We start from the raw sequence: 24,273 nt of genomic DNA, 5'->3' as shown, positions 1-24,273 counted from the left end.
TCATATGAACACACACAACCTACAGTAAGTAAGCTGGTATCATATGAACACACACAACCTACAGTAAGTAAGCTGGTATCATATGAACACACACAACCTACAGTAAGTAAGCTGGTATCATATGAACACACACAACCTACAGTAAGCTGGTATCATAGGAACGCACACAACCTACAGTACGCTGGTATCATATTAACGCACATAACCTACGGTAAGCTGGTATCATATGAAAGCACATAACCTACAGTAAGCTGGTATCATATGAACGCACATAACCTACAGTAAGCTGGTATCATATGAAAGCACATAACCTACAGTAAGCTGGTATCATAGGAACGCACATAACCTACAGTAAGCTGGTATCATAGGAACGCACATAACCTACAGTACGCTGGTATCATAGGAACGCACATAACCAACAGTAAGCTGGTATCATAGGAACGCACACAACCTACAGTAAGCTGGTATCATAGGAACGCACACAACCTACAGTAAGCTGGTATCATAGGAACGCACACAACCTACAGTAAGCTGGTATCATAGGAACGCACATAACCTACAGTAAGCTGGTATCATAGGAACGCACATAACCTACAGTAAGTAATGGGAAAATTCGTGAATTTTTAGGAAATTAGCTTTAAAACTGCAAAATGTTCTCTCTGTCAACGAGGGGTGTGAACAGTTTGGGGTCGCATAGGTTGCAAGGTGGGAGTTTGTTACTACGCCAATAAATGATGATATCTATTCCGACCTTTTCCACCTAGGAAATGTTTCTGACTGGGCCTTCTCAAATGGTATGTGAGTAGTCCTGCTCCACAGTGCATTCTGAAAGTATTCACACGCATTCCTCTTTTCCACATTTTAATGTTACAACCTCATTCTAAAATGGATCAAATAAATAAATATTTTATCCATCTACACACAGTTGTCAGTGCATGCCAGAGCAAAAACCAAGCCATAAAGTAGGAGGAAATGTCTGTAGAGATCCGAGACAGGATTGTGTCAAGGCACAGATCTGGGGAAGGGTACCAAAAAAATGTCTGCAGGATTGAAAGTCCCCAAGAACACAGTGGCCTCATCATTCTTAAATGGAAGCAGTTTAGAACCACCAGGACTCTTCCTAGAGCTGGCCGTCCGGCCAAACTGAGCAATCGGTGGAGAAGGGCCTTGGTCAGGGAGGTAACCAAGATCCCAATGATCACCCTGACAGAGCTCCAGAGTTCCTCTGTGGAGATGGGGGAACCTTCCAGAAGGACAACCATCTCTGCAGCACTCCAACAATCAGGCCTTTATGGTAGAGTGGCCAGACAGAAGCAACTCCTCAGTAAAAGGCTTGGAGTTCGCCAAAAGGCACCTAAAGACTGTCAGACCATGAGAAACAGGATTCAATGGTCTGATGAAACCATGATTTAACTATTTTGCCTGAATGCCAAGTGTCATATCTGGAGGAAACCTTCCACCATCCCTACGGTGAAGCATTGTGGTGACAGCATCATGCTGTGGGGATGTTTTTCAGTGGCAGGGACTGGGAATCTAGTCATGATCGAGGGAAAGATGAACGGAGCAAAGTAAAGAAAGATCCTTGACGAAAACCTGCTCCAGAGCGCTCAGGACCTTAAACTGGGGGTGAAGCTTCACCTTCCAACGGGACAATGACCCTAAGCACATAGCCAAGACAACACAGGATTGGCTTCGGGACAAGTCTCCGAATGTCCTTGAGTAGAACAGCCAGAGACACTGATTAATTAACAATGAAGACACTAATAGTTTTGCTGATGAAATGAGAAGGGGGAGTAGGATGAAGGAAGAGAGAAGGGGAAAGAGAGCATCTTAACTGGTTTTATTCTGTTTTTATTCAGATGTTTTGGATCTGCAGTCAACAGACAATCTGTGTCGTGCCGGGGAGCAGGTAGCCTACAAGTAGCCTTGCTGGTTAAGAACATTGGGCCAGTAACCAAAAGGTCAGTGGTTTGAATCCACAAGTGAAATGGGTGAAAAATCTGTCTACCATTGAGCAAGGCACTTAACCCTAAATCACTCTGGATAAGATCATCTGTCAAATGCCAACTTAGATAAGATGCTGTAATGTGGATAAACACATACTTTTTTTAAAGGATAAAACACGGGACAACCATGACAAAGTTCCCGGATGAATGAAATCATTAGACCCTAAGTATTGACTGACTGTCTTGTCTTATGACGCCTGACACTCTGAAATGGTGCACCACCTTGGAGCGACTTTACAATATTCAGCTGATGAGGGAATACTGCCCTCTAATGTTCAGAAACTGAACGTGGCTGTAGAAATGTTCTACTTACCGCTAGGTGGCGTCGATTGACAGCCCTTTGAAAATTCCTTTATCCAATCTACGGTAAACGGAAATGACTTGTAGTATGGAATGGGAGCTACAGCTTCCGTTGTCTGAGGGCGTTTTTCCAAGCTTAGCACCAGAGATTTTTGGGGTGGTGGCTGCTTGGTTTATAAGTTTGGAGCTCCACCAAGTTATTTGAGGACACTGATTTGAAGGAATTCTCCTCATTTCTAACCTATCGCAATTTGGGCTCTCCAATCCAGGCTTCAAACCTTGTTTTTCTCCTTTTTGGGAAAACAAGTTCACGCATCAAAAGAGTGGTTTACCAGCTGACCAATAAGCTACAATTTGAGCTAGCTACTGTAGCTTGATAGCTGAGAGAGGCGTCGATGCAGGCCATCAAGTGTGTTGTAGTGGGGGACGGGTAAGTTAAACCTACATTTATGTAGCTAGTTAGGTATGTTTTTATAAAATGACGTCTTACAATATAAGTTATGATCTAGAATACGTTGTCAAAGTGAATTGTTTCTAGTAGCCCACAGTTTGAGCGTTGGCTTACTAATTGGTGACAACTGTCAGTTTCCAACACTAACGTTAGCTAATTAGCGTCAGCTAAGTTAGCTTGCTAACATCAGACTGCAAACTTGTTGTGGCATACTAATTGTTACTTTACGGTAACTGTTATGCATTCTCGTTTGCTGTTAGGACCACACGTTTCTTGTTAGGTTAAAATGAGTAGTGGCTAGCGAGTGAGACAAAGCCCGCTGTATGTACTGTTATGAGAAAAGATCCATTCCCAGCAACCCTTTAGTGTCCGTCCTATCATTCCACTTGTATTACGATAAGTGACATAATTTGCTACACCATTGGGTTTTAGATAATTTTCTTCCCTTTGCTTTATTGAGAACTTAACACTTGAGAAGATGACCCACTATCTAGCAGATATGTATCAGAACCTCTTAGTTTCTTTAGAAAGCTTCATACACTACTTACTATATCTCTTTAATTTAAATATGTCTGGAAAAGAGTAGTTTAACTGCCTGTTGTTAATGAACTCCACCATCAACATGATTTAGAACATAGGGACATAGTGCCATGCTTTGTCAATGCTGGTACCATGTCCTAAATAAGGTTGATGGTGGAGCTCATTAACAGGCAGTTAACTACTCTTTTCCAGATATATTTCAATTAAAGGGCTATAGTAAGTAGTGTATGAAGCTTTCTAAAGAAACTAAGAGGTTCTGATAAATATCTGCTAGATAGTGGGTCATCTTCTCAAGTCTTCATAATATGTCCCTATTGTAGAGCGAAACCCCAACATTGGATCACTACGGGATAATAGGGATGCACAAATTATCGGTGAACGTATCGGAATCGGACGATATAAGCTAAAAATGGCAACATCGGTATCGGCCGACGTCTAGTTTACCGTTGAGGTGCAAAACCGATGTCAAAGCTGACGTGTATACCAATAACGTAGGTACATGACGTAATGACGCCACATACAATTTTGTGCTACACTTGCAACAAAGTATTCCGAAACTAGCCTACAATGTCTGCTGTGTGGATCGAGCAGTCATTTGAGAGTAACACAATTTGAGACCACTCAAAGGCGAAATCCGTTAAAGCCAAGATAATGGAATTCATTGCCCTTGACAATCAACCGTTCTCTGTCGTGGGTGATGTTGACTTTCGCAGACTGGTTGAGCACCGGTACACACTACCAAGTGTGCTATTTTTCAGATGTTGCCCTACCGGAGTTACACAGTAATGGCGTCACTGCGATTAGCTTCACAACATACATACTATGAAACGCCATTTGGGTCTTTGCGTGTCAAAAAAGACACAGTATCACTGTCAAAAGGTACATTAGTACTGTCAAAGCTGTACAAAAAAAGTCTTCAAACACCGGCCATGAACGATGTGTTTACAATACTGAGTTGGTAGTGTTTACAATACTGAGTTGGTAGTGTTTACAATACTGAGTTGGTAGTGTTTACAATACTGAGTTGGTAGTGTTTACAATACTGAGTTGGTAGTGTTTACAATACTGAGTTGGTAGTGTTTACAATACTGAGTTGGTAGTGTTTACAATACTGAGTTGGTAGTGTTTACAATACTGAGTTGGTAGTGTTTACAATACTGAGTTGGTAGTGTTTACAATACTGAGTTGGTAGTGTTTACAATACTGAGTTGGTAGTGTTTACAATACTGAGTTGGTAGTGTTTACAATACTGAGTTGGTAGTGTTTACAATACTGAGTTGGTAGTGTTTACAATACTGAGTTGGTAGTGTTTACAATACTGAGTTGGTAGTGTTTACAATACTGAGTTGGTAGTGTTTACAATACTGAGTTGGTAGTGTTTACAATACTGAGTTGGTAGTGTTTACAATACTGAGTTGGTAGTGTTTACAATACTGAGTTGGTAGTGTTTACAATACTGAGTTGGTAGTGTTTACAATACTGAGTTGGTAGTGTTTACAATACTGAGTTGGTAGTGTTTACAATACTGAGTTGGTAGTGTTTACAATACTGAGTTGGTAGTGTTTACAATACTGAGTTGGTAGTGTTTACAATACTGAGTTGGTAGTGTTTACAATACTGAGTTGGTAGTGTTTACAATACTGAGTTGGTAGTGTTTACAATACTGAGTTGGTAGTGTTTACAATACTGAGTTGGTAGTGTTTACAATACTGAGTTGGTAGTGTTTACAATACTGAGTTGGTAATAAAGCATCATTTGTTCGACCGCAACTTCTAAGGTAGCTGGCATTCGTTTGGTACCTAGCTAGCACCAATACAACCAGCCTGAAAACAATGACCAGTAGAAACTGCAGTCATTTTCATTTTTAGCAATGATTTAGGAATCCTTGTAAGTATTAGCTCGGTTGCCTCTTGTTGTTCGCCTATTGAAATTGAACTTCAGTTCATGAAAATAAATAGCTAGCCAGCTACTTAACCCTGTTGCCCAAAGCTAATGTTATAAGCAGCCAGCTAGCATCATCTGGCTCGTGATGCTCGACCAGACCACAATAAGGATTAGGCACAATGGTGGAATTTGCAGGTTGCCTTAAATAGAAGTCTGTAATTGACAGTGATGCAAATTAATACAAATCATAGAATTATGCCATACTTTTATTTTTAAGGCTAACCGTGAGGTCCACTATTGTGGCTAGCTTCACATAGATGGGTCAGACCATTAATCAAATAAGAACTGTCTTATAAATTATTGTTATTTTAGATGACACCTAGCTATATAGTTAGCAAACTATAGCTACTGAAACAGATTATGTCGTTTTGCTATGTTTTTGGGGAAGAACATGGTTTGCGTCCATGAGCTAGCCGGCTCTTTTTTTTTTTATAACCAGCACTGTAGGTGTGTGAGACAAATTTACCAGAATCATAGCATACGTATCGATGAATCTTTGTGACATATGAATGAGTGTAATCAATGTGTAAACTTAATGAACGTGTTAAATGTATTATGTGACGTGCAGTCATATTCAAGTCCTGATTGGTCAACAAGCTTATTTCAAATCAAATACAAGTTTATTTGTCACGTGCGCCGAATACAGCAGGTGTAGACCTTACAGTGAAATGCTTACTTACAGGCTCAAACCAATAGTACAAAAAAAAGGTATTAGGTGAACAATAGGTAGGTAAAGAAATAAAACAACAGTAAAAAGACATGCTATATACAGTAGCGAGGCTATAAAAGTAGTGAGGCTACATACAGACACTGGTTAGTCAGGCTGATTGAGGTAGTATGTACATGTAGATATGGTTAAAGTGACTATGCATATATGATGAACAGAGAGTAGCAGTAGCGTTGACACGTTAAATAGTATATTTTTTGACACGCAAAGACCCAAACGACGTTCAGTAGAAATCCTGTTTGAGAATGAAACGACTGAACAAATGAACAACGAAACGGCACAGCAAGTAAGTGAAATAGGTTTTGATTGTTTTACTGGTAATGGGGGACATGTATGCGAGCAAAATAACTTTTTGGTCAGTGTGTGTGTAACCTAAATTAGGCAAGTCAGTTAAGAACAAATCCTTATTTACAATGACAGCCTACCCTGGCCAAACCCAGGCGATGCCTGCCCAATTATGCGCCGCCCAATTATGCGCCGCCCTATGGGACTCCCAATCACGGCCGGATGTGATGCAGCCTGGATTCGACTAGGGACTGTAGTGACACCTCTTGCACTGAAATGCAGTGCCACAGACCACTGCGCGTTTGTGTGATAACTATTCCCTGCTTGTTTTTTTTTGGCAAGGAAAATATCAGTTTCTGCCAAAAATATCATATCGGTGCATCACTACTTGATAATACAGACATTTATTCATAGTTTAACTCATTGTCTCAAGTTGGCCAGTTAAACCCCTCCAAGTTCTCCTTTCAGTTTTGAAATTAACATAAACAAAACTAAAGTTGTTTATTTCTCCTCCTTATCCCTCCATCTCTCGTTTTCTCCTCCAGAGCTGTGGGTAAAACATGCCTGCTCATCAGCTACACCACCAATGCGTTCCCCGGGGAATATATACCCACAGTGTAAGTGCTCACTCTCTCACACTGTCTCTCACTCCGCAGCAGGTCTTACAAATGGCATGGAGTTTTGTCAGCAAAAGAAATGCTGTGCCAGGGTCTAAGTTATAATTCTTAACCCTTCTCCCCTACACTAGAAACATAGTGCTGCATGTTCATGTTAGCATTCTATGTTTACATTTTATAAGAGGTGTGGTTTTAAGTTTTTCCTGTTGAATCAGGAAATTATATATTTAGCCTGTAGAATCATTGACATTTACTGGTTGCCATTATTTCCTGGTTGTGTGCTAATCACTTCCCTGATGTCATTGTGGCGTAACAATATACATCTCTCTGCAGCTTTGACAACTACTCTGCCAATGTGATGGTTGATGGGAAACCAGTGAATCTGGGTCTATGGGATACAGCAGGACAGGAAGACTACGACAGACTCCGACCACTGTCCTATCCACAGACGGTAAAACAACAGGAGAAATGTACTGTTGTCACTAGTGTCATAATTAGTGACTATCAGTGCATTGCTGTCAGCGGGGCGTAAAGCATCAATTCATACAAAGAGTAGGCAACTAGATTCAGCTGTGGGTTGATTTTTGTCGCAGTGGATGGTCGGGGAGTTCATAAACTCTGTCTGTGTGGTTAATTTGTACCATTAACTATAGTAATTTCTACACTGAAAATTGACCAATGCTAAGCCCAAAAATAGTGTGTTTGAAAATAACAATTTCATACCTTGATTTACATTGAGACACAATCACTTCTCTTTTATTTGTGGGAATACTTGGGAACAGACTGCCTAAATTTGTAGTTTTTAGCTGAATTCCTGGTGTTAGCTGAATATCCCCCTCAAAAACATTGTTTGCGTTCCGGTTTTGACAACATTGTGAACAATATAACGCAAGTTATTCAGGGCGTTGGGGAAAGGCATATTGCGTTGTTGCCAACATTGAGCATTTATTATGTCAGTCTGCATGTATGGGGATGAGAGTACAGTCCTCTGCCCATAGTACCTAAACAATGTCTGGAGCAGGCATTAAGTGAAAGAGTGCTCTGTCTGCCCCTTTGTCTGCCCTCATTCTGGGCTCTGACTCCTCCCATCAATTGACAGTGGTTAGTGTTCAGGGAAACTTTGTCCTAGATTGAGGACTGGTTCATAAACTCTGTCTGTGTGGTTAATTTGTACCATTCATCATCTCCATGAATTGCAACTCAGTTTTTCATGGTGGATCTTATATAAATTATGCTGTTTGTTTCCTCTCAACAGGATGTGTTCTTGATTTGCTTCTCCCTCGTGAGTCCTGCCTCCTTTGAAAACGTCCGTGCCAAGGTGAGCCATAGCCTTGGCTTTGTTTATCTAGTTCTGTGATAACTTAATGCTTTATCAAGGTCATTGCTTGAAAGGGTGGATTTTATCCACATACTCAAAACAACTGATGTATAGACCTGATAGGTAGGCCTCTAGTTTACAGTAATATCCTGATCCTATCCTGACTGACTTGTCCATGTCCTCCGTAGTGGTACCCAGAGGTGAGACACCACTGCCCCAACACCCCCATCATCCTGGTGGGCACCAAGCTGGATCTGAGAGACGACAAGGACACCATCGAGAAGCTGAAGGAGAAGAAACTCACCCCCATCACCTACCCCCAGGGCCTGGCCATGGCCAAAGAGATTGGTTAGTTTACTGATGGTACTTAGTCTTGTCCAGGGGGTCTATTGGTACATCAAGGTGCCTCAGTACAGAAACAGGAGATGGGCTAGTGTTCTGTCCGGGGGGGTACTGTACATCAAGGTGCCTCACTACAGAAACAGGAGGGGCTAGTGTCCTGTCCAGGGGGGTACTGTACATCAAGGTGCCTCACTACAGAAACAGGAGAGGGGCTAGTGTCCTGTCCAGGGGGGTACTGTACATCAAGGTGCCTCACTACAGAAACAGGAGAGGGGCTAGTGTCCTGTCCAGGGGGGTACTGTACATCAAGGTGCCTCACTACAGAAACAGGAGAGGGGCTCGTGTCCTGTCCAGGGGGGTACTGTACATCAAGGTGCCTCAGTACAGAAACAGGAGATGGGCTGTTCTGGCTCGGACAAGGCTTACTTAGTTCTTAGTAGTACTTTAGGGGCCAGTTTCCCGGACGTAGAGTAAGCTTATTACTGGACTCTACACAGCAATGTCAATGCAGTTTTTTCATAGCTTAACCTGGCTCCGCTCAGGGTAGTCATAGCTATTAGTCTATTTAGGATTTTAATGAATTAAATCCGTATTTGCTGTTATGTTGACTGCCAGCCTGTCTCTCTACAGGAGCAGTAAAGTACCTGGAATGCTCAGCCTTGACACAGCGTGGCCTTAAGACAGTATTTGACGAAGCCATCCGGGCGGTCCTGTGTCCCCCACCTGTCAAGAAGAGGAAGAGGAAGTGCTCACTACTCTAAATTCCGTAGACAGGAAGTAGGAAGTCACGCTGCAGTCTGAGCTCACCTATTGGTAATGAATAAGAGGGCGGGGGAGTGTCTTAGGAGGAAGGGGGAGGATTCTACAAAAACCATATGTATCCAGATATATTTTTTTTCTCTTTCACATTGTAATTGGTACATACTACTTAAATATGATTGATTTTATTATACGAAGCTTACAATGAACTCTTCTTCAGCTCTAGGAAGAAGGGGGTTGGACAAGCCCTACATGTTTCCCCAACACTAAGAAATTCCTGCTGCCTTCAAAAATTTTCCCTTTTTTTTATGTTCCTGGAAGGTAATACTAATTGCGCTTTTCAATTTCGGTCTCTTTCCACTCCGAGTCCATATTGTTTGTTTACAGACTTCAATGAATTGAGGTGTTGCCAAAATTCCTACTTCATATAACGGTCATCACTTTCTAGGAGCTCCGTGTACACTAAATGTCATGATTTCTTGCTTTTTCTCTTCTGTACAATGTTTGCGACCATAATTTGCTTAATCTTGACAAAACGGTTGATAGCTCAAGAGAAATCTAAATAAACAAATTCTAAGTGTTGTACTAGCTGTTAAGTTCTATAATCATACTCTTATGTAGATTTTGATCAATCATTTCTCCTCAGGTGAATGTTATCCATCTTGGAATACATTGTCAAAACAACTGATGTCAGTCATGGATAATAGCTATCACGTTATACCTAGGTGGATGTAAATGCATATTAGATCAATCTAAATCTCTACTTATTGTACTTGGTGCTCCCCCTTGGTCTGAGAAAAGATCCAGTATTTTGCATTCTTAAGGTGTCTAGACTAAGAATGCACCTGACCAGGTGTATAGGTGAACTTATTGGTCAGAAAGAGGATGGGGAATTGTTCTTTTTATCAGACCAATTTAGATGGATCCCTCTTGTTGGATTAAACAACCGTTTCAAACCATGAGTGTTACTGTACATAAATACATCCATTGTATGAGTGTAGTCCGCCAGCTTTACACTCCAGACACCTGGTGCATCATTACCTTTTTCTTATAGGCCTTGTTTGTTTTTATGGTAGAATCTAGGCCTGTATTTGATGTTATTCCCTTTTAACAGGTTCTGTCAGCAGTTGCCATCTGTCCAGTCCTTTAAAAAACGTATAGTACAAGTGTGAAGAATCTGGAGTTTGTTTGCTACTCGAAAGGATGTCATTGACATGATGCTATGTAAACATTACTATTACTGTATCACTAAACTATTTTAATAGCGTTCAGAAGAAGACTGACCATGTCTTTGGTTTACAGTAGCTACTAATGGCTGTATTTACAATATACAGTAGTTCAGTGGTTCAGTGCTCTTTATTTTTGACTGAGTGAGAGGCTGTTGCTCTGAGGTATTACCAGTGTACTAATGAATGGCACATTGAAAGAACTCAATTTTTGTTCTGCTTTTATTTGGACATGATAGTGGTTACTCTGCTGATTTTTTTTTATTTTTTAAAGCAAATAAATTCATTTAAAATCTCTGCCTGTTGTCAGCTTTAAGTTCTGTTGTGCGGCTGTAGGAATGTAAACATTTCCCACCCACTCCCTTAACAGAACAGAAGGGTATACTACAAAACAAGATCAAGTACTTAGCCAGCTAACTTAACTAAATATTCTGAAATCACTTTTTTTGGTTGAGTTTAAAATGGGCATGGTCTACTTAACTCCATAACTAAAAACATATCTATGTTTAGCTTTCTTTATGAACCAGAAAATAAACTATTTCTGATTGTTTATCAAGGTTAGCTGGCTAACTAATTGATCATGCTTTGTAGTAAACCCCCCCCCCTCAGGTTGTATGTATTCAGATCCCTTGACTTTTTCCACATTTTGTTTTGTTACAGCCTTATTCTAAAATGAATTAAATTAGTTTTTAAATTGTAGCCAATATATAAAGGAAAGTTAATACCATATTTACATAACTAAATGAGACTTAAAATTGAGCTCCGGTGCATCCTGTTTCAATTGATCATCCTTGAGATGTTTCTACAACTTGATTGGAGTTCAACTGATTGGCCAAAGGCATGCAACACAGTTAACAGTGCATGTCAGAGCATAAACCTGAGGTTGAAGGATTTGTCTAGAGCATGAGACAGGAGTGAGTCATGGCACAGATCTGGGGAAGAGTACCAACAAAAATTCTTCAGCATAGAAGGTCCTCAAGAACACAGTGGCCTCATTCTTAAATGGAAGAAGTTTGGAACCACCAAGACTCTTCCTAAGAGCTTTGGTGGATTGCTGCAATCGGGCCTTTATTGTAGAGTGGCCAGATGGAAGCCACTCCTCAGTAAAAGGTACATGACAGCCCGCTTGGAGGACTCTGACAACGAGAGAAAGGATTCTCTTGTCTGATGAAACCAATATTGAACTCCTTGGCCTGAATGCCAAGCGTCACAGGAAACCTGGCACCATCTGTACGGTGAGGCATGGTGGTGGCAGCATCATGCTGTTGGGATGTTATTCAGCGGCAGGGACTGGGAGACTAGTCAGGATCGAGGGAAAGATGTACAGAGATCCTTGATAACCTGCTCCAGGGCGCTCAGGACCTCAGACTGGAGCGAAGGTTCACTTTCCAGCAGGACAATGACCCTAAGTACACAGCCAAGACGATGCAAGAATGGCTTCATGACAAGTCTCAATGTTGAGTGGCCCAGCCCGAGCCTGGACTTGAACAACTCTGGAGCGCTCTGAAAATGCTGTGCAGCGACACTCTCCATCCAAACTGACAAGAGAATAATGGCAGAACCTCCCCAAATACAGGTGTGCCAAACTCGTAGTGTCATTGTCTCTACCTTGCCCTTTGTGCTGTTGTCTGTGCCCAGTAGTGTTTGTAGCGCTGCAGTGTTGTCCTATTTTTAATCCCGTTGCCGCAGAAGGCTTTTTTGCCTTTTGGGAAGCTGTCATTGTAGTAAGAATTTAACGGACTTGCCTTGTTAAATAAAATTACCCAAAATGAGGCTGTAATCGCTGCGAAGGTGCTGCAAAGGACAGAGTAAAGGGTCTGAATACATTTCAATGTTTAGTTTTTGCTTTGACATTATGGTTGCCTATTTTCTGGGATCCTTTATTTCAGCTCATGAAATCAACACTTCACACATTGATATCTGAAGTCATGGCATAGTACTGTTTTCAGTCAGGAGTCTCACCTGCCTTTACCCACTGGTTCACTGGCCTGTCAGAGACCGACATCTGCCCCCCTTCACTAACCCTCAGTGTAACAGGACCTTGGGCGGACTGGGTACTCTTTCCTCCTGCTCCACACACATCTGTTGGAGATGCACAAATCCAATGTGATCCCTCTGGCCTTCCATATTGTCTCGATCCAGATCCCATTATGTCTGGAGGTAGGTACATAGCTACAATACCAGTGGGTCTCTAACCCACCCAACAAACATTCCAACATTAGAACAAAAAGTTGACATAGCAAGTAAGTGTTTGCATGCACTCTGCAGCTGGAACAGGAATGTTATTTTTAACAGGACCTTACTACAAACAGGCTGGATCACTTCCGCACTGTCCCATTTGGAAAACTTCCCATGCTATTTCAAAGCAACGTAACAATTCTTAAACCCCCGTGCTGTACAATGAGTGGCTCAGCCACGGTGGCCAAAACATTTGCTCAACAAGGGTGCAGACAGTTTACATTTAGCTTTTGGATTCTCACGTCAGTGATAATCTCACTGTAAACTGATTCCTGCTTCGAGGCTGCGTTAAAACGCTCTACAGGACTTCAATGGGCACATTTAAATGCTGCCAAGACAGTTTGAGGACCCCCTAAAAACAAAAAATCCTTAATCTCAGGTTCTCAACCATTCTCTTGCATACAGTATTATACTGTACTAGTCTGACAATGGAAGAACACATTAAGCAAAAGAAACTCATGTTTATGTTTTATCACAAAACAAGAATGCACATGGACATTAATAATTTTATTTGCATGTCCCTGACAAAAGTAAAATAGATACATGTACACAAAATGTCTCTTCCAAAGACAAAACATAATCCATCTCCCTGATATAGTCTCTCAGACTATCCAATACAAACAGAGCAGATAAGTAACCAGATCAGACCAGCAGTCTCTCAATGGCCATCTGGGTAGACTGGATCTGGGGCTTCAGCTGAGAACCCTCCTTGATGGTGACAGAGGTGGCGATGACCGGACGGGAGACCCCACAGGCGCGCCCCAGGGCCTGTTTGGATCGCACAAACACATAGGGAACATTCTTGTCCTCGCAGAGCAGTGGCAGGTGGAGGATGATCTCCAGTGGCTCAGCATCAGCAGCCATCACAATGAACTCGGAGATACCACGGTTCAATGTCTTGGTGGCTGGAAGAGGGTAGACAAGATTCAAGGATTAATGACATGTCTTTGATAGATTAATAGTGCAGAATGAGACCCCCATGGATAACGTGTAGTGATTACGGTCGTAATCGGAGCAGGATTTGAACCATCTAATCAGTGGTCTGAGACCAAGCACACAACCTCCATTCAGGGGTAGACGTAACATAGTAAACAAATCTGGGACACTTAAATTAGTTTGATATGTTACATTGGTATCGTATGTATTAATTTGTGGATGTCCATCCATTTCATACGATATATTGAGAATTTGCAATGCATATGTTACAAATTCCAATTAGTTGTGGCTAACATTAGCCAGGCTAAATGTTAAGGCTAAGAGTTAACCCAGTATTGGACTAAAGGAGAGCACGGTAATCCTTAAGACCTTCCCATCTGAAACAGTTCGTGCATATATGACAATATTTCGTAACATTTGTTTGTTTCTTTAGGCTTCCAGCAAGCAGTTTGGAATTCTATACCCAGTCGTCGGTGACTGGTCAACAGTAGGGATTCGTCAATGAAGTGCTGTTATTTAGCGATATAAAATTTGCATATAAACAAGTCTAGCTTGAGAAATACTGCACCAAACACCTTAGTTTGATGTAAAATTACATGACCAAGATGTCTGCAAAAAAAAATCAAAATGAATTAAAGATGTGAGTTCGATTAATTCCATTTTGAGGAAGTGTATACTGGCTAAGACATCTCAAGATGGACAAACAGTACCGTTGTCACTCAGTTTAAGCGAAAGTTGAATAAATGCAAGCACACTCGTTCGGTTCACATAACAGAGTTGGCCTAGGTGCCAGCCGAACCGTAGCATGCGGAAGCTTTTAGTCCAAGGATCTTACATTTTCAGTTTAAAGGGCGAATTGGCTCTGGAAGCCAAAACAGCCAAATACTCCATCTAAACTTTAATCTGTTCTCAATTACTGTACGGTTATAGTAATATACATCCCTCTTTCATATCACACCAAAATAATTTCACAAATGCTAAATACATAATTACTGTACACTGTTTTAACGGTTTCAGCCGACAGTATTTTTCAGTGACAACATGTTTGTGCTGCAACATAGCCTAGTGGCGGCAGGTAGCCTAGTGGTTAGAGCATTGGGCCAGTAACCAAAATGTTGCTAGATCGAATCCCCGAGCTGAACAAGGCAGTTAAACCACTGTTCCTAGGCCGTCAATTTAAATAAGAATTTGTTCTTAACTGACTTGCCTAGTTAAAATAAATACAATTGAAATATGGCAGAGTGAGAACTCTAACCCTATAAAAAGGTGTGCATTAATTTATTTTACCTTTATTTAACCAGGTAGGCAAGTTGAGAACAAGTTCTAATTTACAATTGCGACCTGGTCAAGATAAAGCAAAGCAGTTTGACACATTCAACAACACATGGAGTGGAACAAACAAACATACAGAAAAAGTCTATATACAATGTGAGCAAATGAGGTGAGATAAGGGAGGTAAAGGCAAAAAAGAAAAAGGCCATGGTGGCGAAGTAAATACAATATAGCAAGTAAAACACTGGAATGGTAGATTTGCAGTGGAAGAATGTGCAAGGTAGAGAGGGGAATAATGGGGTGCAAAGGAGCAAAATAAATAAATACAGTAAGGGGAGAGGTAGTTGTTTGGGCTAAATTATAGATGGGCTATGTACAGGTGCAGTAATCTGTGAGCTGCTCTGACAGCTGGTGCTTAAAGCTAGTGAGGGAGATAAGTGTTTCCAGTTTCAGAGATTTTTGTAGTTCGTTCCAGTCATTGGCAGCAGAGAACTGGAAGGAGAGGCGGAAGAATTGGTTTTGTGGGTGACCAGAGAGATATACCTGCTGGAGTGCGTGCTACAGGTGGGTGCTGCTATGGTGACCAGCGAGCTGAGATAAGGGGGGACTTTACCTAGCAGGGTCTTGTAGATGACCTGGAGTATGAAGCGAGGGCCAGCCAACGAGAGTGTACAGGTCGCAGTGGTGGGTAGTATGTGGGGCTTTGGTGACAAAACAGATGGCACTGTGATAGACTGCATCCAATTTATTGAGTAGGGTATTAGAGGCTATTTTGTAAATGTCACCGCCGAAGTCGAGGATCGGTAGGATGGTCAGTTTTACAAGGGTACGTTTGGCAGCATGAGTGAAGGATGCTTTGTTGCAAAATAGGAAGCCAATTCTAGATTTAACTTTGGATTGGTGATGTGAGTCTAGAATGAGCGTTAACAGTCTAACCAGACACCTAGGTATTTGTAGTTGTTCACATATTCTAAGTCAGAACCATCCAGAGTAGTGATGCTGGGCGGGCAGGTGCAGGCAGCGATCGGCTTTAGAGCATGCATTTGGTTTTACTTGTATTTAAGAGCAGTTGGAGGCCATGGAAGGAGTTGTATGGCATTGAAGCTCATCTGGAGGGTTGTTAACACAGTGTCCAAAGAAGGGCCAGAAGTATACAGAATGGTGTCGTCTGTGTATAGGTGGATCAGAGACTCACCAGCAGCAAGAGCGACATCATTGATGTTTACAGAGAAGAGAGTCAACCCAAGAATTGAATCCTGTGGCACACCCATAGAGATTGCCAGAGGCCTGGACAACAGGCCCTCTGATTTGACACACTGAACTCTATCAGAGAAGTAGTTGGTGAACCAGGCGAGGCAATCATTTGAGAAACCAAGACTATCGAGTCTGCCGATGAGGATGTGGTGATTGACAGAGTCAAAAGCCTTGGCCAGGTCAATGAATACGGCTGCACAGTATTGATTCTTATCGATGGCGGTTAAGATATCGTTTAGGACCTTCAGCATGACTGAGGTGCACCCATGACCAGCTCTGAAACCAGATTGCATAGCGGAGAAGGTGCGGTGGGATTCGAAATGGCCGATAATCTGTTTGTTGACTTGGCTTTTGAAGACCTTAGAACGACAGGGTAGGATAGATATAGTTCTGTAGCAGTTTGGGTCAAGAATGTCACCCCTTTGAAGAGTTTGAGTCGCGTTGTACAAAACTGGCGATAGCTTTTTGAGCTAAAGGATAGCTAATGACCACAAACAGTGGTTAGCTGAATACTAAGGTTAGCCAGTAAACTGGCCAACTTCTATTGTGGATTTCAGATTTGAGGTGAATAATACTTTTTTTTTTTTTTAATTGGTGAGGCGGGTTGCAGGAGTGTTTTGAAGTTGAGAGTTTTTGAAAACAAATATCTAAAAAAGATATCAGAAGAAAATATATATATATATATATAAGACGACTACTGACTGCTATGCCAACTTGGGGAAATGTTATCATTTTATTTTTCAGCCAATATGAAAGATAAGGTCCCACAAGCGATGCGTGTTAATGTTCAGACCTGAGTGTCACGGCTATTAACAAAACTCTCCCCTAGAGTCATGATCAAGGGCTGGGTTTGGGGTAGTCATCATGCTAAGTAGTTGCAAAGGTCTAAAATGGTAGTAAGTAGTTGCCAAGCAGCTACAAAGTAGTTACTAAATACCTAAAGTTGTCAGCGATGCTATTCAAACTCACAACCTTTGGGTTGTTTCAAATGTCACAAGTACAGTGGCATGCCTTTCATGCAAGTTCTAAACCCAACAATGCAGTAATCAATAACAATGTAAAACTCCAAATAATGTAAGGTAAAACTGTAATATTTGTGTTGTGGAGAAGTGACCAGGCAGGAGTTAGTTTTCGTTTAGTCAAAAACCCCTCGTGCTCTACAGTTCCCGGCATTCTAGTGCGCATGTGCATTTCCTATTAGGTGTAGTAACGTAACACTGACGTTATGCATTACTGCTTAGTAACAGCACAGTAACTAATATAAACAGATGTAGATCCTAGATACTACACTCCTCCCCCATAGTGTTTAACTCCCAGAGAACAAGGTAAATATGTTAGGTAATTACTAATGCAATATCTGAACAATGCATTCTTAAACATTTTTCAACTACTGGGTTGAAGCAGACTTTTCAGAGCCCAGCACAAATCCAGGGGATTATTCTGCCCCGAAGATGGAGTTTGTGTCCTAATAACTAACCCAGGTAATGTCCTTTTTCTTTCCTTTTATCTAGGACATATTAAAGTGTTTGTTTTACTGTCCGTTACCTCCTTAACCAGCTCAACTCACAAGCTTTTGAGGTGCCCTTCGTTGTCGAATAGGATATCTCCACTCCTCCTGGGCTTCCTGTGGTGGGCCAGGTTCGGGTGGAAGGTCAGGCTCTGTCTCTCCCATACGTCCACAGTCAGGAGAATAGTCCTGGGGGTCGTTATTGTTCTTGTTCCCTCGGCATGTCTCTGCTGGGGCGTTGGACCATAGCAGATGACCTGGCGATGACCAATTTGGACTTGGTAAGTCAAAGGTCCTCTGCGTTGCAAGATCACACCTGAGTTCCACAGGCGCTTGGGGTGTCTGAAATCACGTACCATCACCCTCTCTTCCTCTTTGAATTCTCTAACAGTCTTTGAGTGTCTGTCATGAGCTTTCTTCTGCTGTAGCTGGTGCTTTGCCACAGTGCTTGACAAGTCTGGTTTCAACAATGTCAGGCGGGTACGTGGTTGGCGTTTCAGAAACAGTTCAGCTGGTGTACATTCCGTTACTGTGTGTGGGGTGTTACGGTAAGTAAACAGGAACCGGGGAAGCCTTTGGTGGATGGGCACAGACTGAACCTTGAGTCTAGTCCAGGCCTTCTTAAAAGGTTTGCACGGCTCTTTCCGCTGCTCCGTTTGATGCCGGATGGTAAGGTGGTGACGGGATGTGCCTTACTCCGTTGTTCTTGACAAACATTTCAAAATCGTTTGACGTGAACGGGGGGGCATTGTCCAATACGAGTTCCTTGACTAGTCCAAAGGATGCAAACAGGTGTCTGAGAAGATTGATGGTCTTCTCAGCTGTGGTCAGTTGAGTAGGGAACACTTCCATCCACTTGGAATGGACATCGACGACAACAAGGAAATGTTGCTTGTCAATTTCGGCGTAATCCACATGGATGCGTTCCCAAGGTGTAGCAGCCCAGGACCATGGATGAAGAGGTGTAGCAGCAGGCTTGTTGCGAACAGCTTCACAAGGTGAGCAGTGGCCTACATGCTGTTGAATGTCCTGATCCAGTCCAGACCACCACAGATAACTGCGAGCGAGTGCTTTCATTTGAGTGATCCCTGGATGTCCCTCATGCAGGTCAGATAGCAGTCTCCTCTGGAATTTGTGAGGTACCACCACCCTTGATCCCCACAGAACACACCCTTGATCAGTGGACAACTGGTCTTTTTTGTCGATGAATGGACGAAGGTTATCGTCATTTACGAAGGTTGGCCAACCGCCTAATGTTAAGTCCAAGACTTTGGAAAGCACTGGGTCTTTCCTTGTTTCCTCTGCTATGTCAGAAGCAGATATGGGCAGGTCATCAATGAGAGAGATCTGGAAGACTGCTCTATCATCTTCACTGTCGGAGTCACTATTGCATGGTAGTCTTGATAGTGCATCGGCATTTGCGTGATCACTGGATCGTCTGTACTCAATCTCGTAGTCATAGGCTAACAATGCCCAACGTTGCATTCGAAGTGCAGCAAGGGTTGGTATAGCTGATTTTGGTCCAAGGATGGCCAACAGAGGCTTGTGATCTGTCAGCAGTTGGAACTTCCTTCCGTAGAGGTATTTGTGAAACTTCTTCACTCCGAATATTATGCTCAGGGCTTCCTTCTCAATTTGAGCATAATTTCTCTCACTTGGTGACAGAGTCCGTGATGCAAATGCAATAGGGTGTTCTTCACCTGACGGTAGAACATGTGAGATGACGGCTCTTACTCCGTATGGAGATGCATCACACGCGAGTCTCAGCTTCATCTCTGTGTTGTATTGGGCAAGCCACTTGCTCTTTAGCAGACGCTGTTTGCAAGTCTTGAATGCTTCTTCGCATTGTGGGGACCAATTCCACTTTGTATTGGCCTGCAGCAGTTGGTGAAGCGGATGCAACAATGTGGACAAGTTTGCCACAAACTTTCCGTAATAGTTCAGGAGCCCCAAAAATGACCTCAGCTCTGAGATATTTGTGGGTGCTGGAGCGTTTACGATTGCTTCCACCTTGCTGTTGGTTGGGTGCAGGCCTTGTGCATCAATCTTGTATCCGAGATACTCCACTGAGTCCTGGAGGAACTCACACTTGCTGCGTTTCATTCTCACTCCGTATTTCTCCAGTCTTGACATCACTTTGTCCAGCACTACAAGGTGCTCTCCAATGGTTGGTGCCGACACAAGGATGTCGTCCATGAAGCACACAACATTGTCTATACCGTCCAAGATCTGATCCATTGTGTGTTGGAATATCGCTGGAGCTGTCGAGATTCCATAGGCCAAGTGATTGAATCTGAATAGCCCCTTGTGTGTATTGATGGTCAGATACTGTTCTGACTCCGGATCCAGCTTCAGTTGCTGATAAGCGAATGCCAGGTCCAGCTTACTGAAAACCTTCCCACCAGCTAGAGTGGCAAACAGATCTTCAACATTTGGTAGTGGATATTCCTCTGGTAGTATGCAGAGATTTACTGTGACCGATTACTTTCGTTATTATGTTATTCTTCTGTAGGCGGTCCAGTTCCTTCTCTACTGCTTCCTTAACCTCTTACGTCCACCCGACACGCAGGCGTCCCATCAAGACATCTGGAAATGCAAATGCGCTACGCTAAATGCTAATAGCACTCGTTAAAACTCAAACGTTCATTAAAACACACATGCAGGGTACTGAATTAAAGCTACACTCGTTGTGAATCCAGCCAACAAGTCAGATTTTTAAAATGCTTTTCGGCGAAAGCATGAGAAGCTATTATCTGATAGCATGCAACACCCCAAAAGACCCGCAGGGGACGTAAACAAAATAATTAGCATAGTCGGCGCTACACAAAACGCAGAAATAAAATATAAAACATTCATTACCTTTGACAATCTTCTTTGTTGGCACTCCTAGATGTCCCATAAACATCACTATTGGGTCTTTTTTTCCGATTAAAATCGGTCCATATATAGCCTAGATATCGATCTATGAAGACTGTGTGATCAAGGAAAAAACAGCGTCTTATAACGCAACGGCATTTTTTAAAATTAAAAAAGTCGACGATAAACTTTCACAAAACACTTCGAAATACTTTTCTAATGCAACTTTAGATTATTAACGTTTACTAATACCTATCAAATTGATCACGGGGCGATGTATACTCAATAGCTCATGTCCGGATATTTCAAGGCCAAAACATCCTGTTGGAGACCGGAAGAAATGGGCTGTCTCTTGTTCGTTTGACCAAGAAACAAAGCCCAGGCAAATGACAAGACTGGTGACATCGTGTGGAAGCTGTAGGAATTGCAATCTCAGCTCCAGGTAATTTGGTTTCCATTCAACAATATATGCAAGTGGCGCATTGATATATTTTCGAATTTTCAGTGATCAGATTTTCCTGCGCTTTTCGATGAAACGCACGTTCTGTTATAGTCACAGCCGTGATTTAACCAGTTTTAGAAACGTCAGAGTGGTTTCTATCCACACATAGTAATCATATGCATATACTATATTCCTGGCATGAGTAGGAAGACACTGAAATGTTGCGAGATTTTTAACAGAATGTTCGAAAAAGTAGGGGGTAGGATCAACAGGTTATGAGCATAGGGAACTGGACGTGGTTTGTGAAAGATAGGCTTGGTTCCTTCTTGCACTCTGACTTTTGCTGTGAAGTCTTGTATTTCACCGTAGCCATCTTTGAAAAGTTCTTTGTGCTTCTCCAGCATGTTAGTGAGTGTAGCCTGACTCACTGGTTTGTCATTTCTCAGACTGAAGATTTCTCCCCAGTTCAACTTGATCTTTTGTAGCCAGTTTCTGCCTAACAAGGCTGATTTTTCTCCTTTAACAATGACAAGCGGTAGCGTCCACTCCTTCCCCTCATACTGGACTGGTACCTGGATCTGCCCTAACACAGGAATAGTGTCACCAGTGTATGAAGAAAGGCGGATGGACGCGGGCTGAAGAGGGCTCTCTTTCAGTTTTTCTTTGTAGAGTCTCTCTGGAACCAGGGATACAGACGCTCCAGTGTCCAGCTGCATTTTTACTGGTTTTCCCGCTAACTCCATGTTGAGATAGATTCCATATTTTAGTTGTTGAGCCGTGTACACTGTGAACAGTTCCACTACTGTTTCAGTTGTACCTTCCTCGTCTTGTGCTGCGTCTGACACTTTGTGCGCTCTTGCCGTGCGTTTCGAGGCTTTACACACTCTCTGTAAATGTCCAACCTTTCCACAATTGTGGCACTTTTCCTTTTGGAATCGACATTCACTGTGCTGATGATTATCTCTGTAGCATCTGTAGCAACTTGGCTTAGACCTTTAAGATGTGGGCTGCTTTGTTCTTGTGTAACCTTGAGGACGGGACTGAAAAAAGTGTGACTTTTGTGAGCTTTTTTCACCACGTGCATCACTGACCTTGTGAACACCTTTCTGACGTTCTGCATGTCCCAATAGCTCAATAGTATCCCTGTGGGCAAGCTCGAGTCCAAGTGCTATATCACAGGCTTTCTTAAAGGTCAGGTCCTTCTCTGACAGGAGCCTTCTGTGATATGCTTGTGAGACCACATACCTGTGAGACCACATACAAACTTGTCTCGGAGAGCATCATCAAGAAATCGTGCAAACTCACATGTACTTGCCAGCCTTTTCAAAGCAAGGATGTAGTCAGCCATGGTTTCCCCTTGACTCTGGTGACGTTGGTAAAATCTGAAACGTTCTGCAATGAGAATTGGCTTAGGCTTGAAATACCTTGAAAGAGTTTCAGTCAGTTCTGCATAGTTCAGCTCCACTGCTTTCATTGGTTCAATGAGACCTTTCAGCAATCCATACTCAGTTGGACCCAAAACACTGAGAAATCCGTCTGCTTTCTTTCCATCTTTGATTTCATTTGCAGCCAGCCAGCGCTCAAAACGCTCCAAATAGGAATCAAAATCCTCTTTTGTAGCCTCAAACTCTGGTACTCGACCAATGGTTGCCATTTTCACAGCTAATTGTTCAGTTTCCTTATATTCCTTAATTTTCTGAATATTCATCTACTTCTTCACTTCAGAAGTTTCTGCAATTACTTCATTCACTGCACTCATTTGTATTAATGTACACACCGTGTTACGTCCCTTCTTCCCTTTTTTTCCCCCTTGACAATATTTCTCCACTGAGATCGCATAATTTCAATGGGTTCAATGACAGTTTATTTTATTTAACCACCAGAGGGCAGTGTCGCTATTCTGGACTCCAATAGTCTTGCTACTTGGCAGCTCCTGAATACTGTACGAGCAGTGCTAGCAGTGCTTAGCCTTCTCTACTGGCGAAAGAAAATAAAAAATAACTGACAAATTACATAATTATTTTGAGTTTCATTACTCACGCAACATTCTTCCCTTCAAGCAATGTCCGTTTATGTATTTTTATCCCATCCTCGTCGCCACTGTAATATTTGTGTTGTGGAGAAGTGACCAGGCAGGAGACGGGAGTACAGTTAGTTTCCGTTTCGTCAAAAACCCCTCGTGCTCTACAGTTCCCGGCATTCCAGTGCGCATGTGCATTTCCTATTAGGTGTAGTAACGGAACACTGCCGTAATGCATTACTGCTTAGTAACAGCACAGTAACTAATATAAACAGATGTAGATCCCAGATACTACAAAAACAAGATGGACTTTCACGTTGTGCCCATCCATCCACCCTCCTTTCAAATGTTGCCTTAAGTAACGGGTCTTACATAACCATACTAAACGTAACATATACATATTTTCGTGTACTGTGTTACGTCTAGTCTATGAGACCAGCTTGCCTGTACCATATAGCCAGATGTCTTGGACGCTAGTGTAATGCTTCTCGCAGAAAGGATAGGGTACATCTATTATCGATATATTACCAATTTGCTATTACTCATTGTGTCATATTCCCTTACCCTCATTGGCCCCTTTCCTCAACTGTTTGTAGTTGGAGGCTTGCTGAACGAGGTCCAGGATGGTTTTGGACAGTGTGGCGTCGGCCAGGGGGTAGGCCTTGGGATTCACTTCAGCTTCAGTCTGAAAAGAAACACAAAACAGTTAGATGTGGAAACTGACTGGCAGAGAACGTTAGTTAGCTAGCAAATCTAACCGAAGCAGTTTATTCAAACACTCACCATGATTACTTGTGTTTATTTGTCCTCTCGGCGAACGCTTCACGGAGGACTATATAGCCTGCGATTGAGGTTTCGGTAAATCCAATTATTTCTGTTGATACGACCGTTTGTGTTCTCAAAAGCTCGAGGAACTTCTACATGAAACTACTTTGTAACAATAATAGCACAGCGGTAACATCACGTGTGTGAGATTGAGTGTGGAACGCATTCGTATACGAGGGCTCTGCTCGCTGAACTGGACAGGAAGTGCGTTGTTTGAGCCCAAATTGTCCCGCCCATGTTCTTCTTTTTGCTTTGGTTTTGTTTCCACAGCCAGTAGTCACAGTTATTTTCAATGTAATTAAATTAGCATGTTGTGCATTTTCACGAAATGTGGAAAAAAAATGGTATAACCCTGCAGAACAGATAAAAAGTTGTTTAGTATATTTTAAACGGTGTCCCCTTGGACGG

General features: G+C 42.3%; 2 protein-coding genes across 3 annotated transcripts; one reads left to right on the top strand and one right to left on the bottom strand.

Moving 5' to 3' along the window:
* Positions 1–2,402: 2,402 nt before the first annotated feature.
* On the top strand, positions 2,403–10,812 carry LOC118372953 (ras-related C3 botulinum toxin substrate 1). Of its 2 annotated transcripts, XR_004823321.2 has the most exons (7): positions 2,403–2,736; positions 6,799–6,870; positions 7,204–7,321; positions 8,126–8,188; positions 8,377–8,536; positions 9,161–9,343; positions 9,510–10,812. XR_004823321.2 is itself a non-coding variant. In XM_035759003.2 (6 exons), the coding sequence occupies exons 1-6, from the start codon at positions 2,702–2,704 to the stop codon at positions 9,289–9,291; spliced, it is 579 nt and encodes a 192-aa protein (XP_035614896.1). In that variant the 5' UTR covers positions 2,403–2,701; the 3' UTR covers positions 9,292–10,812. The 2 variants fall into 2 exon arrangements, 1 of the variants encoding a protein (XP_035614896.1); XM_035759003.2 differs by having other exon boundaries at positions 9,161–10,812.
* A 2,429-nt stretch (positions 10,813–13,241) lies between these two features.
* On the bottom strand, positions 13,242–24,145 carry LOC118372951 (NHP2-like protein 1). Its single transcript, XM_035759002.2, has 3 exons — positions 23,824–24,145; positions 23,605–23,725; positions 13,242–13,658 (listed from the first exon to the last, which is right to left on the bottom strand). Exons 1-3 carry the CDS (start codon positions 23,824–23,826, stop codon positions 13,396–13,398), a joined length of 387 nt encoding a protein of 128 aa, XP_035614895.1. The 5' UTR covers positions 23,827–24,145; the 3' UTR covers positions 13,242–13,395.
* Between the last annotated feature and the right edge of the window lie 128 nt (positions 24,146–24,273).

Source organism: Oncorhynchus keta, chromosome 2 (genome assembly GCF_023373465.1).
Source record: "Oncorhynchus keta strain PuntledgeMale-10-30-2019 chromosome 2, Oket_V2, whole genome shotgun sequence".
NCBI lineage: Eukaryota > Metazoa > Chordata > Actinopteri > Salmoniformes > Salmonidae > Oncorhynchus > Oncorhynchus keta.
Note: the sequence above shows the minus strand (reverse complement) of the source record. Positions and strands in the feature narration are given on the sequence as shown.

Bases quoted from the DNA above. Each gene is read 5' to 3' on its own strand.
- LOC118372953 (XM_035759003.2), top strand. From the start codon at position 2,702: ATGCAGGCCATCAAGTGTGTTGTAGTGGGGGACGG. The intron at 2,737-6,798 runs GTAAGTTAAACC...TTTCTCCTCCAG, and splicing joins TGTGTTGTAGTGGGGGACGG to AGCTGTGGGTAAAACATGCC. The intron at 8,189-8,376 runs GTGAGCCATAGC...TGTCCTCCGTAG, and splicing joins TTGAAAACGTCCGTGCCAAG to TGGTACCCAGAGGTGAGACA.
- LOC118372951 (XM_035759002.2), bottom strand. The intron at 13,659-23,604 runs GTAAGGGAATAT...ACCCTCTTCCAG, and splicing joins GAGGAAAGGGGCCAATGAGG to CCACCAAGACATTGAACCGT.